The 15,143-nt window shown below is 27.4% G+C and overlaps 1 protein-coding gene across 2 annotated transcripts; it reads left to right on the top strand.

The window, feature by feature from the left end:
* The first annotated feature begins 1,233 nt into the window (after positions 1 to 1,233).
* LOC117179922 (inositol monophosphatase 1-like) lies at positions 1,234 to 14,727 on the top strand. Of its 2 annotated transcripts, none has more exons than XM_033372140.1 (6): positions 1,234 to 1,366; positions 1,928 to 2,157; positions 5,069 to 5,202; positions 5,336 to 5,598; positions 8,206 to 8,463; positions 14,277 to 14,727. In XM_033372140.1, the coding sequence occupies exons 2-6, from the start codon at positions 2,089 to 2,091 to the stop codon at positions 14,408 to 14,410; spliced, it is 858 nt and encodes a 285-aa protein (XP_033228031.1). In that variant the 5' UTR covers positions 1,234 to 1,366; positions 1,928 to 2,088; the 3' UTR covers positions 14,411 to 14,727. The 2 variants fall into 2 exon arrangements, with proteins under 2 accessions (XP_033228031.1, XP_033228032.1); XM_033372141.1 differs by lacking the exon at positions 14,277 to 14,727 and adding an exon at positions 13,685 to 13,735.
* Positions 14,728 to 15,143: the final 416 nt, after the last annotated feature.

Genomic DNA, 15,143 nt, shown 5'->3' with positions numbered 1-15,143 from the left:
GATAAAATGTGGGCATTTTCCTCAAATTTCGAATAAAGTATACTAAAATCCACTTTAATTATTTATTTAATAATATTAATCAAATATTTTTAAACAAATAGATTTTTTTCGATATGGACTTGTTTTTTTTAACTTATTTTATAATTTTAAAGAGTGGACTAAACGTTTTCCTTGGTCTAGCAAAAAATTTAAGAGAGGGTTGTCGAATACTTTTGAAGCAATGAATTTTTTAATAGCAATAAATTTTGAATATGTTCAATTAACAACATAAAAATATACGATTTTACAATTTGATGGTTGTGTTTGACTTATCGGGTAGGCAATCAAGTCCCAGTCCGAGCGAGTCGCGCTGCGGTACACTTGGGGCTCGCGAGCCGCTATTCGAAAATGCATGGCTTCGAAAGTATTTGACTAACCACTGCCGAATTTTTACCAAATGAAGGAAAAGGTTCACACCACTCTTTAAAGTGATCAAATAAAAAACAGTCCAACTTGAAAAAAATATATTTGTTCATAAATATTTTATTTATATTCTCAAATAAATAATTTAAGTGGATTTTAGTATACCTAATTTGAAAGACAGATTATCAACCAAATATGTACATTTTCTACCAAAAAAATATGGAATTTAAAAAAATACATGATATTTAAACAAAATAATTCAAATCTTCCCTAAGAAAATTAATTTTCAACTGAAATTATGAATATTCAAAACAAAAACAAAATTAATTTTTAACTAAAGAAAAAAACATTTTTCAACCAAAAATGAAATAATTAAATTTTCAGTTTCAAGAATAGTTTTTAAAACATACAATTGGATTTTAAACCAAAAACATTGTATTGATTTTCAACAAAAGAGATACATTTTTAACAAATGAAGATTTTTGGTTAATAAATCTTGGCTTGGTTATACTTACAAAGTGTTCGTCATTCCGAAATTCGAAATGAGTATTTAGTCCCCTTTTCTAAGTTTCCCCACTTTTTGGGAGGACTAAACGCAGCCAGTCCCGCCTAGGCTATTCGGCGGAATTCTGAATGACTAGACACTTTTTTTTATTTAAAAGTTTTATGTTTGATCTAAGATTAATTCATTATTTTAAATTTTAGGTTTTACTTCATATATTAGAGTTAGACTTTATCGTTTCAACATTTCAGATTATCGACGCGCAGACAGTCTGTGCGTGGCAGTGGGTGACTATCCCCACCACTCCATTTGCATAGTCAGCCAATTAGTGAGCAGGGGCCTTGCCCTCTCTCCGAACTTTGAAAAGTTCACCGAAATTTAGTCTGGTTGCGTGCAGGAAAGTCGAGACGGTTTTAATCTACACCAGCGAAAGCATTTTCATCCAGTTTCAAATTTATCAAGGTAATCTTTTGTTTCACTTTCCTGCCTTGCTCTGATCATATTATTTTATTAGAAATGCAAATATTTTTGTTTGAAAACTAATTCTTTTTCGGTTGAAAATTCGCCTTATTTGTTTTTTAATTTTTTTTACAAATTCATGAATTTTGGTAGAAATTGCATGATTTTTATTAAAAATTAAAGAATTTTGCTTGATGTTCTATTTATGGTTTAAAATATATCTTTTGTAGTTAAATGTTCATGTATTTTGCTGAAAATTTTTCTTTTACACTAGAAAATCAATCTTTTTGCGTAGAGAATTAATCTATTGAGTTGAAAATTCAACTATTTGATTACAGATTAATTTGGTTTTGATGAAGGTTCATCATTTTCTACAAAAATTAATTTCTTGAAGTAAAAATTTAACTATTTCTTCTTTTGAGGAAAATTCATCTGTTTATTTGAAACTGTAACTATTTCGTCCAAATTTTAGCTTATTTTGCTGAAAATTAATTATATCACTTAAAATTCAGCTATTCTATTATATGAAAAACTAATCTTAAAAATTCAATTTCACAATTCCAGGTTTTACCGTTATTGAAGAAGTTTCTCATTTTATTTAGTAAACTAGTCGTTATTTCAAAACAAGTAACTTTCCTCGTCTGCAATCAAGGATCCTTGGTATCAAGTTCAAGCGCTAGTTTTGCTTTCGTTTGTTTTCAAGAATCTTCAACACTCTAACGACCATGACCTCTGCCCAGGAAATTAATCACTGTTATGACTTTGCTTTGAAATTAATCATCGAATCCGCAAAGGTAAGTTAAATTATTTATAAATTAATTGATTGAAATTTTTCAAGAATAAATTGTTTTCCAGCAATTAATAATAATAATAATAATATATTTAAAATAATCCTTTTTCTTATAATTACTCTATATATTAATATTAATAACTCAAGCAGTGTAAAAATATATTAAGGGAAAGAAAAATCCAAAGTATGAAAATCTATTTGAATCAGTGGGTCGTTTACACTGATTACATTTTTTTAAAATTAATTGTGTGAAATTCGCGATCACAAGTTCCCCTGGAATATATTCTTTTAATTTTATAATATTTAATCTCTTTGCATAGTGACTTTCATTTTATCATATTATTAATGTAATTATACACAATGCTACCACACTGTAAATACAGTGGACGCATTAGTCATGTACATAACAAGGTTAACGCATAAATCAATTTTAATACAAATTAATTGAAAATCCGAAAATAAATGTCCATTATTTTGAGATTAATAAATTATTTAGATATTATAACTAGAAAACACAAATGAATTGCAGAAGTTTCATATCGCGATTTTTTTGGCAATGATAAATCTGGTTTACATCATTATTTACGCAAGTGACTTTTCTTTGTTTTTATAATCACCTGGCACCTGTATATCATGTGAATACCGGATGGTTAATGACACAAGTACATATAAATATATCCTCAAGCTTTTACATTTATGTTCTTTTATTTTTATTTCGATCAATTAATTCAGTAATAATAAAAGTAGTTGTTTATCAAATAACAGTATTGTATTGTATTCATTATTTCATTATTTAACAATATATATTAATTGTTTATATTTAGAAATTTCCTTGTATCACCAATTTTACAGTCTCAGATATTTTATAATTTCTGGAATTTTCAATTTAAGCAATATCTTAACCCGTTCGAGAATTATCCAGTGCCGGGGAATAAATGTTATCTATTTATTCAGGTTTGAAAAATCTGTTCAGCACTTGATTCATTTCTACTGAGTACAAAAATACACGAGAAGAAACTTCAAGAAGATCAATGATTGCAAATTCAATGAACAACAGAATTGAAAAATATTCATGATTAACTGTTAAAAATATATTTTTATCAGTAGATAGATTTTTATTCCTTATTCTCATACATTTTTTCACTTAAATTCATACTAAAGAAGAAGAAATTCCAAATACCTTTTATTAAAAATTTTCTATTATATTTTTTCTTGTGAATTCAACTTTTTTGTTTAAGTTTCTTTACATCATTTTATTGCAAATTTATTTATTTGGCTTGAAGTTGATATATTTTGTTAAAAATTCAACAATATATTTAAACTTCATAATTTTTGGTTGACAATTTATCTTTTTTATACAAAAAGTCAACTATTTTATTTAAAGTTCGTCTTTTTTGATGGATTCATCTACTTTTTATTTTGTTTGAGAAATCAAAAACTTTGGTGAAAATTTATCTTTTTTTGATGAAACTCAACTATTTTGTAGAAAATTGGCCTTTTTGCTTAAAAGTTTCATAATTTTAATTATCATTTTTTATCATTTTTATTCATATCATTTTTTCCCTTTAAGTTTCTTTTTTTCTTGTTAAAAAATGAACCAGTTGAGAATTCATATTTTTACTTTTTAATCGAAGATGCAATTGTTTATTTGATCAAATTCGTCTTTACGGATTGAATAGTCAACAGCTTGGTTGAAAAATCAAATATATATTTTTCGTTGATAATTCATACTTTTTGTTTGAAAATTCAACTTCTTAGTTCAAAGTTCTACTACTTTGATCAAAATTCTTTTTTCTGTGTTTGTTGAAACTTTAACTTTACCTTAATATCTTTTTTTTGTTATTAAAAGTTTAACTATTTTGTAATAATTTCGTATTTTTACTTAAAACATAATTTTAGTTGTAAACTCATCTCTTTTGTTGAAAAAAAAATTATTTTTCTGAAAAATCATATATTTTCGTATGAATTCGACTGTTTTTTTGTTGAAAAATAAAAGTTTTTGGATGAAATATTAAATATTACATTTTTTGACAGTTCATATTTCAGGACTGAAAATTAAACTGCTTTTTTTTAAATAATTCATCTGTTTTCAAGATTCATAATTTGTAATTAATTAATTAAGAATGTAACTGTTTTGTTAAAAATTCATGTCTTTATGTTCAAAATAAAAACTATTTTCGTATAGATGTTAACTATATAATAGTTTCAATTAACTTTTTTGTTAACAATTCATATTTCAGGTTTGGAAATTGATTTTTTTTTTTTATAATTCTTTTTTTTGACTTGGAAACTCCACAATTTGGTTGAAAAATCACTTTTTTGTGAAGAAGTCATATTTTTAGATGAATTTCATTGTTTTTTTATTTTAAATAAAAATATTTTTTGGTTGTAATATCAAATTTTACATTTTTGGTCGAGAATTGAGCTCGAAACTTATTAAATTGAATTAGATTTTGTATGAACATTCATGTCTTTTGAAATAATCTATTCCTCTATGTTCGTAAAAATTGCCTTATTTCCCTTCATTTTAGAGCATATTGGCCTGAATTGATTTATCATTCGGGTTTAGTTTCTCGATTGAATCTTTAGCGATTTTTTCACTATCGGCAATGTCCTTTAAACCTAGAAAATTAGAAAATTGATAGTTTAGGAAATATTTTTAATTGATATCATAAAAAAGAGTCACTCAAAGCGTCTTGTCTTCTTATTTATCCAATTTTTGTTTGTGATTCTTAAAAAAAAGAGATTGAAACCTCCTTAAAAAAAGTAGTTAAATGAAAAAATTGGCTCAAAATTTTCGAGTTTAGATTTTTCAGTTTTCATGTTTCCAATTTAAGGGAGGGGGGCATAAGTAAAAAAAAGTTATGTACTGTGATCCCGGAAATTAATGAATTTCTACTTCGGGATTGTTACAGGTGATTCGAAATGCATTCCAAGGTGGTAAACTTACCGACACAAAAGCGGGAAATTGGGACTTAGTGACAGTGTATGACAAACAAGTAGAACAAATCCTTATAACAGGATTATCAAACGAATTTCCCGATCACAAGTGCGTAATCAAATTTTTAATCAATTCTTTAATTTAATTTTAAAAAAAATAAAAGTAAATAATATAATTATTTTTTCCTTCTCTAACAAAATCATGAAGGTTGATTGGCAATAATTAATTTAAATACTTTTAGATTTATTGGTGAAGAAACGGTTGCCGAGACAAATTTCTTGCCTGAACTGACAGATACGCCCACGTGGATAATTGATCCAATCGACGGAACTACAAACTTTGTCCACTCATTTCCACACACCTGTATTTCCGTAGCGCTTGCTGTCAACAAGAAACTCGAAATTGGCATCGTCTACAATCCACTATTAGAACAATTGTTCACGGCAAGACGAGACCGCGGAGCGTTTTTAAATGGGAAACGTATAGAAAGCTCAAAAGTCGAAGGTAAATAAAATTCAATTTTTCCTCAAATAGATTCAATACCAGATAAAAAGTTTCAAACTTGAAATATTACAGAAACAGAACTGTAATACTGAATTTTGATAATTCGAAATTTATACATTTTAAATTAAAGAATTATTTTCAAACTTTCGTCATTTTACTATTTCACGAATGAGTAATTTCAAATGTGAATCGCTTACGATTGCTCAATTATTAAAATGTAGAATCAAATTATAGAGACGTTAAAAAAAATGTTTGGAAAAATAAATTCTTAAAAATTCAACTTGCTTCACGAAATTTTGCAAAAAGCTTTAAAACGAGAAATAACATTAAACTTTATTCTTTCTTGTGCAGAATTTTCACCGGGGTTTTTTAAATCACTGGCTTCAGGCTCTTTCCCCTGTTCTTAATTTTACTTAATTCCTCTTTTTTCCTTTTTTTAAAATAAAATTTCCCTTTTTCTTTTTTTTCTTCTATGAAAACTGAATAAATTATCCAACTATTTTTGGTGTAAGGTTAATTCTTCTTATTCAAAAAGTTTTAAAATGTATTTTTTAATTCAGAATTAATCACTTTTCTTCCAAAATTCAACTGTTTTATTAAGTTTTGTATTTTTTGGACAGAAAATTCATCTTTTAGTACCAAAATCATCTTTTTTGGCTGAAAGTGAATTATTTTTCATAGAAAAGTCCCCTATTGAATCTTTGGTTCAGCATTCATCTCTTTTGGTTAAAAATTTTATAATTTGGCTAAAAATTCTTTTTTAATTCAACTGTTTTATAGATAAATCGACTTATTGTCTGTAAACATTACTTGTTTTGGACTGAAAATTCATCTGTTAGCTGAAAATAATTTTTGTTCACTTTATATTTAATTTTTTCAGTTTTGGTTGAAAAATCGGTTTTTTTAATTGAAAATTTGTCTTTTTGGCTTTAAATTTCACCTCCATAGATAGATATTTTATCTTCTTTGGTTGATATATCAATTAATGCATTTTTTGTTGAGAATGAATTTTTTCAAGTAAAAAATTCAACTGATTCAAGCGATCTGCATTATCACCAGAGAAGAACAGATTTTCTTAACGTCTTACCAGACTAGATGAAACTAAAAAATTTGTAAATTAAATTTTTCTGAGAAATCGGAAATTCTGTGATTCGGTTCCCAGCGAAGCGAAAGGAGAAGATCTTTTTTCAGAAAAAAATTATTTAAAAAAAAATTCAACTATTTTGTAAATAATTAGATTATATTTTTGAGATTCAATTATTTTATTTAAAAAAAAAAACTATTTAGAAATTAGACTATTTAATTGAAAATGGAACTGTTTGGATAATAATTTTTTGTTGTTGAAAAATATACTGTTTGGTTGAAAATTCATCTTTTTAGGTAAAAAATTCGAAGACTCAACTGTTTTTCTGTACATTTGTATTTTTGTAAAAAATTAATCTTTCGATTTAAAAAATCGTCTTTTTTAGTTGAAAAAAATTGTTTTTTTCATTGAAATATCTCCAATTATATTTTTGATCCTGAATTCATCTTTTTTAGTTAAAAAATGAAATGTTTAGACAAGTATTGGTCTTTTTGGATAGACAATTCATCCATTCGGATTAAAAATACATCTTTGCGTAGAAAAGTAATCTTTTTTTGTTAGAAATTCAACTGTCTTCTAAAAGATTGATCTTTTTGATTTAAAAATTTAACTATTTGGTTCAAGATGTAACTGTTTTAATAAAAGTTGAATCTTTTTTGTTTTCTTTTACTGTTTAATTAAAAATGAATTTTTTGGTTTGATTTTATTATTATTTTTTAAATATTTTAATTCAAATATTGAGTCAAAAATTTATCTTTCTTGGTTAAAAATTAACTTTTTTGTTGAAGCTGCACCTTTTTGGATTTTAAAGTAAAAATTTTTCTAAAAAATACGACTTTTTATGTAAAAAATGTTAACTTAACTTGAAATTTTATTATTATGGTAAAAAAATCCTTTTTACAGTAATCTGCATTGTATTTTATCTTGGAGTTCTAAAATTGCTTAATTGTTTTCAAAATTTATATAAAAAAGGAATTAGTATTGAATAATATTATTATTCTAAATGCCTAAAATTAAACTGGAAAAGTTTACCCTGGAGTTCTACAATTTTTTAATTATTGTAAAAATGTGTATAACAAAACAATTAGTATTTAATAATAATTATTATCATAAACGCTTGAAAATCAACCTGAAAAAGTTTAATTTTTGACCTTGAAAACCGGCAAATAGCCTACAAGTTTTTTTTCGTTTAATTCAAGTGGCCCCCTGTGGTTATTATTAGAAAAATGAAGGTAACAAAGGGACAATATGGAGAGAAAGGAAAGAGCCGATCAAGCTAACTGAATAATTCAATTCACAATTTTTTCATTTCAAGCTCTAATTTGAAATTATTTTACCATCAATGCCCTAAATTAAAAAATTTATTTTAACTCGGATCGATTCAATCGTATACAACTCTCAATCCTCAAGTGTTTTTAGCTTAATTCTGTCAATGAAATTTCTAATGATAGGTAAGAAAACTTTTTTTAATGACATATGAAAAATATGTTGATATAAAGAATGCATTTTTATTAAAATTCTAGATCTTACACAATCTCTCATTTGTATTGAGGCTTCGTATGCAACCATAGAGAATATGAGAGATACCATTCTTGGTAGGCTTGAAGCTTTCGTATCAATTGCTCATGGAATCAGGACACTAGGATCTGCAGCTTTAACTTTATGTTATGTGGCAATGGGTGCAGCTGAGGCTTATCATTCCGATAATTTATATCCTTGGGATGTAGCAGCAGGGGTACTTATGATCAGAGAGGCTGGTGGATCAGTAATCGATACCAGTGGTAAGGAAAAATAATAATTATAACAATAAAAGAATGCTTCATAAAGAGTTTAAAAAAAAGTTAAGCTATTCAACATGCTATCATAGCACGCGACTATTGAATATATCCACCTTTTAAGTACTTAGCTCTATTGCACTGAAATTGCACCTTTCTATTGCACCTATAAAAATTTTTCAAGCCTTTTAAAATTGGTTTAAATTGAGCTAAAATTGTTTAAACGATTATGTTAGTTCATTTAAATTATTACTTTTTTTTATTGAAAAGTGGACATTTTCAGGGGAAACCCGCAACTTTCTAGTATTATTCTAATATAATATTGTTGAAAATATTAATAATGGTTTAAACTATTTTTGTTATTGTTAAGTTTAATTGAATTGTCTCGCTCTAACAATCTAAGTGAAAAGTCAAAACCTAGTTGAAAAATTAAAAAAAAAACACGACTTTCTAACTTTATTCTATGAGAAAATTGCTATAAAAAATAATTAATTGTTTAATCAAATTATCTAAAGATCTATTTATTGGTAAAAGTAACTTGTTATGTATGGGAAACAATTTGCATAATAGAAGGCGCAAAAAAAATGAGTGTGGGCGGGGGGGGGGGGCGCACGGTAGGAGTGAAACTTTAATGGATTAACTTGGAACTTTTTCGTGAGGAATCATTATGAGGTTTGAGAAGACCACATTGTAAAATATTTCTGAAAGAGAGGAAAGAGAGCAGATATATTCTTAGCATGGCTGTACTGGGGATACCAAAGAGAGCACTCCAGAAATCTTTTGGAACCGTTCAAAATTTCTTAAAATGTATTAAAATCGTCTAAAAGCCCATGAAACCTTATAAATTTCTCTGAAACTCCATAAAATTCCTTAAAATAATCTTTAAGGCCATGTGATGAGTATAACAGCTGATCAAGTCAGCTCTAAGATCAATATTTTTTCACCCATATTGAAAAATAAAAGTTTAAATAACGCGGAATTTTTTTCGGGAAATGTTAATAAATATTAAAGGATCGTTTGTGGTCTTGCAAAGAGTTGGAGGGAGAAAAAAGTTATTTATGCAAATAATGTTTATCGACGGATACATTTAGGTTTTACAGCAGAAGTTTGACTTTTAGCTTTCTCTAACGGTAATCATGTAATCTGCTTTACCTACAGACCCCTAGAAGTTCGAAGTTGTCTACTCGCTGCGCTAGTGCTGCTTTGACACAGCTGATACCAGGCTGATACATATGTCAGACAAAACATGTTTATTTACATTTCAAGTGCAAACATTAGTTTTTGAATTATTTGTGCATAATGTTCGTGAGCGATTTTTGTTGTTTTGCCCCACTTTGGTTAATTTAAACCTCATAACTAGCCCATTCGCAACATTGCAAATTGCTTGCAGGGTTTGACGACAGCACGGTCGATATCTCTCCAAAATAGTTATAAAAAAAAACTTTTTTCACTATTCTATTTATTTAAGACCAGAGAAAGATTCTTGCATGCCTTCTATTTATCGTGCCAAACTTTTAACGCGATATCTCATTCCGTGTGGACGTAAGTTGGGAAAGAAAACTTCCACTGTTATTTTCTTTAAAAAAATTTTGTCTCAAAATTTCCACCGAAACAAAGCAGAGACATGGACTTTATTATCTCCTCTTTCATTTCCCAAACTTTCAAAGCGATACCTCAATTCGTTTAGACGTAAGTTGGGAAAGAAAAATTGAAGACCAGGTTTGGTCACGTGACCCTTTCGTCACATGGCCTTAATACCTTGAAAAAATTGCAATCAGTTCTAATCATTTCATAAATGAGACACAAGAAAATTATGATATGTAAGCAATTCACTTCTTTTGTAATCAATCACATTTATTCATTGTCAATACAACAACAAAATAGTTTGATTAAAAATTTTTTTTAAATGTTGAATGTATATAGTGTTGATTTAAAAAAATTATTTTTTAGATTTGGGGATTTAGCAGTTTCGGATAATCTATAATTTAATCATTTTCTGACCCGAAATTTATACGAAAATTCTCAAATTCGGTAAGATTTGAACCTGTCGGAAATTTTATAATTCGTGAATTTTTTAATTAAGTAATATTAAAAACTGTTCGGGAATTTTGTTGTTAGGGAATTTCCAATTTGGGATTTTTATATTTCAGGAATTTTCTATCTCGATTTTTTTTCGAGAATAAGAAATAATAATAATAATAATAGTTTAAATGATTTTTGGTATACTTTAATCAAATATATTTGTTTGGAATCATTTGAAATGTTAGTCCAGTCATCTAGTACTTTTAGGTGGTAATTGCAGGGGCAGTAATTTTTCTTCTCTTAACTAATTCATTTGGGGATGCATCATACGGGGTCAGGGTTCTATAAACAGGATTTTGTCCCGGAACACGGAAATTTTTTAGAGAAATGGTGCAAAATATCACATTCTATTAAACTGGTGCTTTTTTGTACTTTTGAGAGGTAAAAGTGTTGTTACAAAAGTAAAGTAGATAAAACTCTGCCTGAAAATAAAAAAAACATCGTTCTATCACCAATAGTCTCGGAGTTACAGCCTTTCAAAAAATCCCCATTTTTCCATTTTTTACCAAACATTACATGTTTTTTTTGTTTCTCTATAGTTCGGATCCTTATTACCAGATTTAAAAATGTTCTACATATTACTTAAAGTAGACCGAAATACATGTAATTAAAAAAAAGAAAAAGATTGCCCTAACTATAATAGATAGCAAGTTAGCAACTACCGAAGGTAACTTATTTCGACCTAAATGTAAAAATAAATGCCCAGAGTTCAGTCTTTTATAAATTTCTCGTTTCGAGGTTGTTACAGAAGAATATTCCTAGAGAATAAATGCAGGAGGCCCTAATTCTGCGTAAGATAAAGGAAAGAAAATGTTCCTACTCCCAATAGGTCACGAGTAATGACCTTCCAAATGTGCATATTTTTTGGTCTTTTTCACCGTACCAACACGACTTTCGGAATTTCTGTGAAAAAAGGCCAAAAAATAGGCCTATTGGTAGTAGGGGCATTTACCTGCAAATTCAGTTCGAAATGGATCACATTCGGCGGGTGCTAACTCGCGATCTATTATAGTTAGGGCAATCTTTTTCTTTTTTTAATTACAGGTATTTCAGTCTAGTTTAATTAATATGTTGAACATTTTTAAATCTGGTCATGCGGATCCGAGCTATAGAGAAACAAAAAAAGACCTGTGATGTTTGGCAAAAAACTGAAAAAATCGGGTTTTTTTTAAAAGCTTTTTTGATAAAAAAAACTTCTTTTTTACGCACAATTTTATCTACTTCAATTTTTTTACGAACACGTTTACCTCTTAAATGCACAGAAAAGCACCAATTCAATGGAATGTGATAATTTGCACCTTTTCCCAAAAAAATTTCCGTGTTCCGGGACAAAATCCAGTTCACAGAACCTAACCCTATATTATGTACCCTCAAATAAAGTACTTAAGAGAATAAAAATCACTGTCCCAAAATTTACCAACTTCGTCGTATTTTTCCGACCACATGCCTGTACTATGTCTCAAAATTTTTTAAACCTGTTGAAATTACTATTATATCATATTATATTTTCTTCAAAATATAAGAATTTTTGTTTAAAGTAACCCATTTTATAACCGAATCTTTCTTGAAATCTAATTTTTTTATTGAAAATATTCGTTTCAAATGAAAAGCACTAACATAATCTATTGTTGTTTTGAATATTCTAAATCTTGTTTAAATTACATTAATTTTTGTTTCAAAATACGAATTTTCGATGCAAAACAAAAACATAACCTAAAATTGATTAAAAAAAGTTATGAACCTGTTCAATTTAATGCTTTTTGTTAAAGATAACTGTTTTATCGCGAGAAATGTTAATATAGACGCAACAATTGCAAAGCTTGTTCGAACTATAGTGAGTTTTCCTGTAAAATACCAATTTTTGTGTGCAAAACACTAACATTATCGAAAATTGTTTAAAAAATTTAAATTAAAAAAAAATTCATAAAAATTACCAATTACAAAAACAAAACTTAAAAATATCGCAAAATTATGAACTTTTTATGTCTAATGATTTTTCTTTAAAATAACTTCTTCCTTGCGAGAAATGTTGATATAGCCCAGTGGACACAAAACTATGAAATGCCCAAGAACGTCCTATGTCAGCATAATTAACGTTTCTAAGACGTCCAATGTCCTAAAGATGACCTGTATACGTCGCAAAGACATGGACGTTCTCGAGACATCTTTCGTACTGACATTAGACGTCTTAAGAGCATCCCTAGGATGTCCAAAAGACATGTTATAAATGACGTCTTATGGATGTCCCAAAGACGTCTCTAGGTCATCCTTGATTTTTATACCCGCTGAGAGCTTATTTAAAACAGTGTCAAAATTGAAAATCTTGTTCGAAATATAAGTGACAAATTCACAAATTTTAACAATTTTTGTGTATTTTTTGGATAAGACGAATTTTTGTGTGTTAAAAACTAAAATTACCTGAAATTGTTCAAAGCTGTGAATCTTTATAATAATCGAGTTAAAAAAAAGTACTTATTTTTGGTCAAAAACACTAATCTAATCCAAAATTATGAGAAGATTCTAACTCAGCTTCGAATTATAATTTTTTATTTAAATATAAATTTTCGATGTAAAATAAGAACGTAACCTAAATTTGTAAAAAAATTAACCCTTAAAATATAATGATTTCGGTTTAAAAACATGAAACGATACAAGCTAATGATAATACCTTAACATTGTTAAAAATAAGGAATCTTGATCATTATTTTTGTTTGAAAAGGCTAATTTCGGGTTAAAAAGAAGCTAACACAACCTACAAATTTTTCAAAATTTCGTTTATCTTTGAACTTTTATGACTTTAAAATAGAATTATTCCGAAAAATACTAATTAACAGCGAAAAGAACTAACATAAAATGTATGATATTTAAAATAATTTAGTAGATAATTAAAATTTTTTTATTTATCCGAGAAAACTAGATGTCCTTGTTATGCTTATTTAAATGCAATCACCCCAGGCGAAGAGCTTAAAAATAAATTTTCGAAATTTCTAAAAATATAAAAGAACTTTAAGTAATAAAAAGCCAATCACGTGTTGAACAACAATGATTGAGAGATTTTCGATATACATCATTACATCACTATTTTTAGATAAGATAGGAAAATATAATATTTTTAATTTTTTTAATTTATCTGCTATATCATCAGAGATTGTACCTTACCGACAGTAGATCAACCCTCCAAACCATGAAGGCAGAAAATCTACACAATATCGATCAAGTTAAGGATCTTCAATAACAGAAAAATGCTTAACGTCTTAATGAGACTAGATGGAAAATAATATTTTAAAATTAAAATTATTTCTTGAAAAAAAGATCCTACTCCATCTTCACTCCATTGGGAATCGAACCACAAAACTTCTGAAAATTTTAAAATAATTACTTGTACCATTAACACCTATCTAAAAATTAGCGTTATGTTCTTGAATTAAGAGTTCTTATTCTGATCCCTGTAATAGCTTAATTGGAAAAGCACCTGACCGGAAATCAGAAGTTTTGTGGTTCGATTCCCAATGGAGTGAAGATGGAGTAGAATCTTTTTTTCAAGAAATAATTTTAATTTTATTATAATATTTTTCTTCTCAAGAAAACTAAAAATTTACTAAATTTTTTATTGTAACGAATTTTCAACTATCACTTCATGTAACGATTTTGTAACTACATCTCGTGAAGTAATTGATAACTTAATATTTTTAAATTATTTATAAAAACTAAAATAGCGTTTCTTTTCTCCATAACAGGTGGAGAATTCAACCTGATGGATCCTAGAGTATTGGCAGTTGGTAATCATAAATTAGGAAAAGATGTAGTGAAACTAATCAAACATGCCGATGCTAAAACTTTAAAAAAGAAAAACGCGGCTACAGAAAAGTAATGATAAATTAGGACGAAATGCAGCGTAGCTTGTCAAACACGCCGACGCTAAAGCATTACGTCTCATCTGCAAAGATATTATTACATCGTTTTATTATTATAACATGGTTTTATTATTATAACGTTTTAAACTAAGTTTAACTTTCAGGTCCTTCTTACAAAAAAATGTCGATTAAAAATGTATATATATATATAAAAGTTATATCATTGCATGCAAGATTGTTTAGTATAATATAAAATGTCTAGAGGCAAAATTGAATGCATAATGTAAAATAATAAGTTGCGATACTAATAAAATTCTCATTTATATGTAATGAAGTCCTGGAGATTATTTTTTATAAACATCGATTAATGAAGTATAAATATGATCTATTTCATCTTTAGAAGTTCATTATTGATTTTATATACTTGAATCTATCAAAATAGTTAATAATAAAATTTTGGTTTAATTTAAAAAAATGTTCATTTTATTTTATAGTGGAAACAACGAGTTATTACTTTAATTATTGTAAAAATATTTTCTTATTGATTTTGACTTGAGAAACTGCAATCACAGGGTGGTCGTAAAAATTTGCTTTGAAAATTTCTTTTTTATATTTCCTCAAATTCTACAAAACTGATTAAAGTACATCAAGGGCTAACATGAAATGGCTAAAATACTAAAAAATCTTTTTAAAATTACTTCGAATTTTAAAAATTCGTTTAATCTTTCGATTACTTGAAATCTTTGACAC

This window comes from Belonocnema kinseyi, chromosome 9, assembly GCF_010883055.1.
Source record: "Belonocnema kinseyi isolate 2016_QV_RU_SX_M_011 chromosome 9, B_treatae_v1, whole genome shotgun sequence".
Lineage (NCBI taxonomy): Eukaryota > Metazoa > Arthropoda > Insecta > Hymenoptera > Cynipidae > Belonocnema > Belonocnema kinseyi.
The sequence above is the reverse complement of the archived record's forward strand: the minus strand, read 5'-3'. Positions and strand labels throughout refer to the sequence as shown.

Excerpts from the sequence above, each read along its gene's own strand:
- LOC117179922 (XM_033372140.1), top strand. The coding sequence starts at position 2,089 with ATGACCTCTGCCCAGGAAATTAATCACTGTTATGACTTTGCTTTGAAA. Across the intron at positions 5,203-5,335 it reads AACGAATTTCCCGATCACAA|ATTTATTGGTGAAGAAACGG; the intron begins GTGCGTAATCAA and ends AAATACTTTTAG. Across the intron at positions 5,599-8,205 it reads AGAAAGCTCAAAAGTCGAAG|ATCTTACACAATCTCTCATT; the intron begins GTAAATAAAATT and ends TTAAAATTCTAG.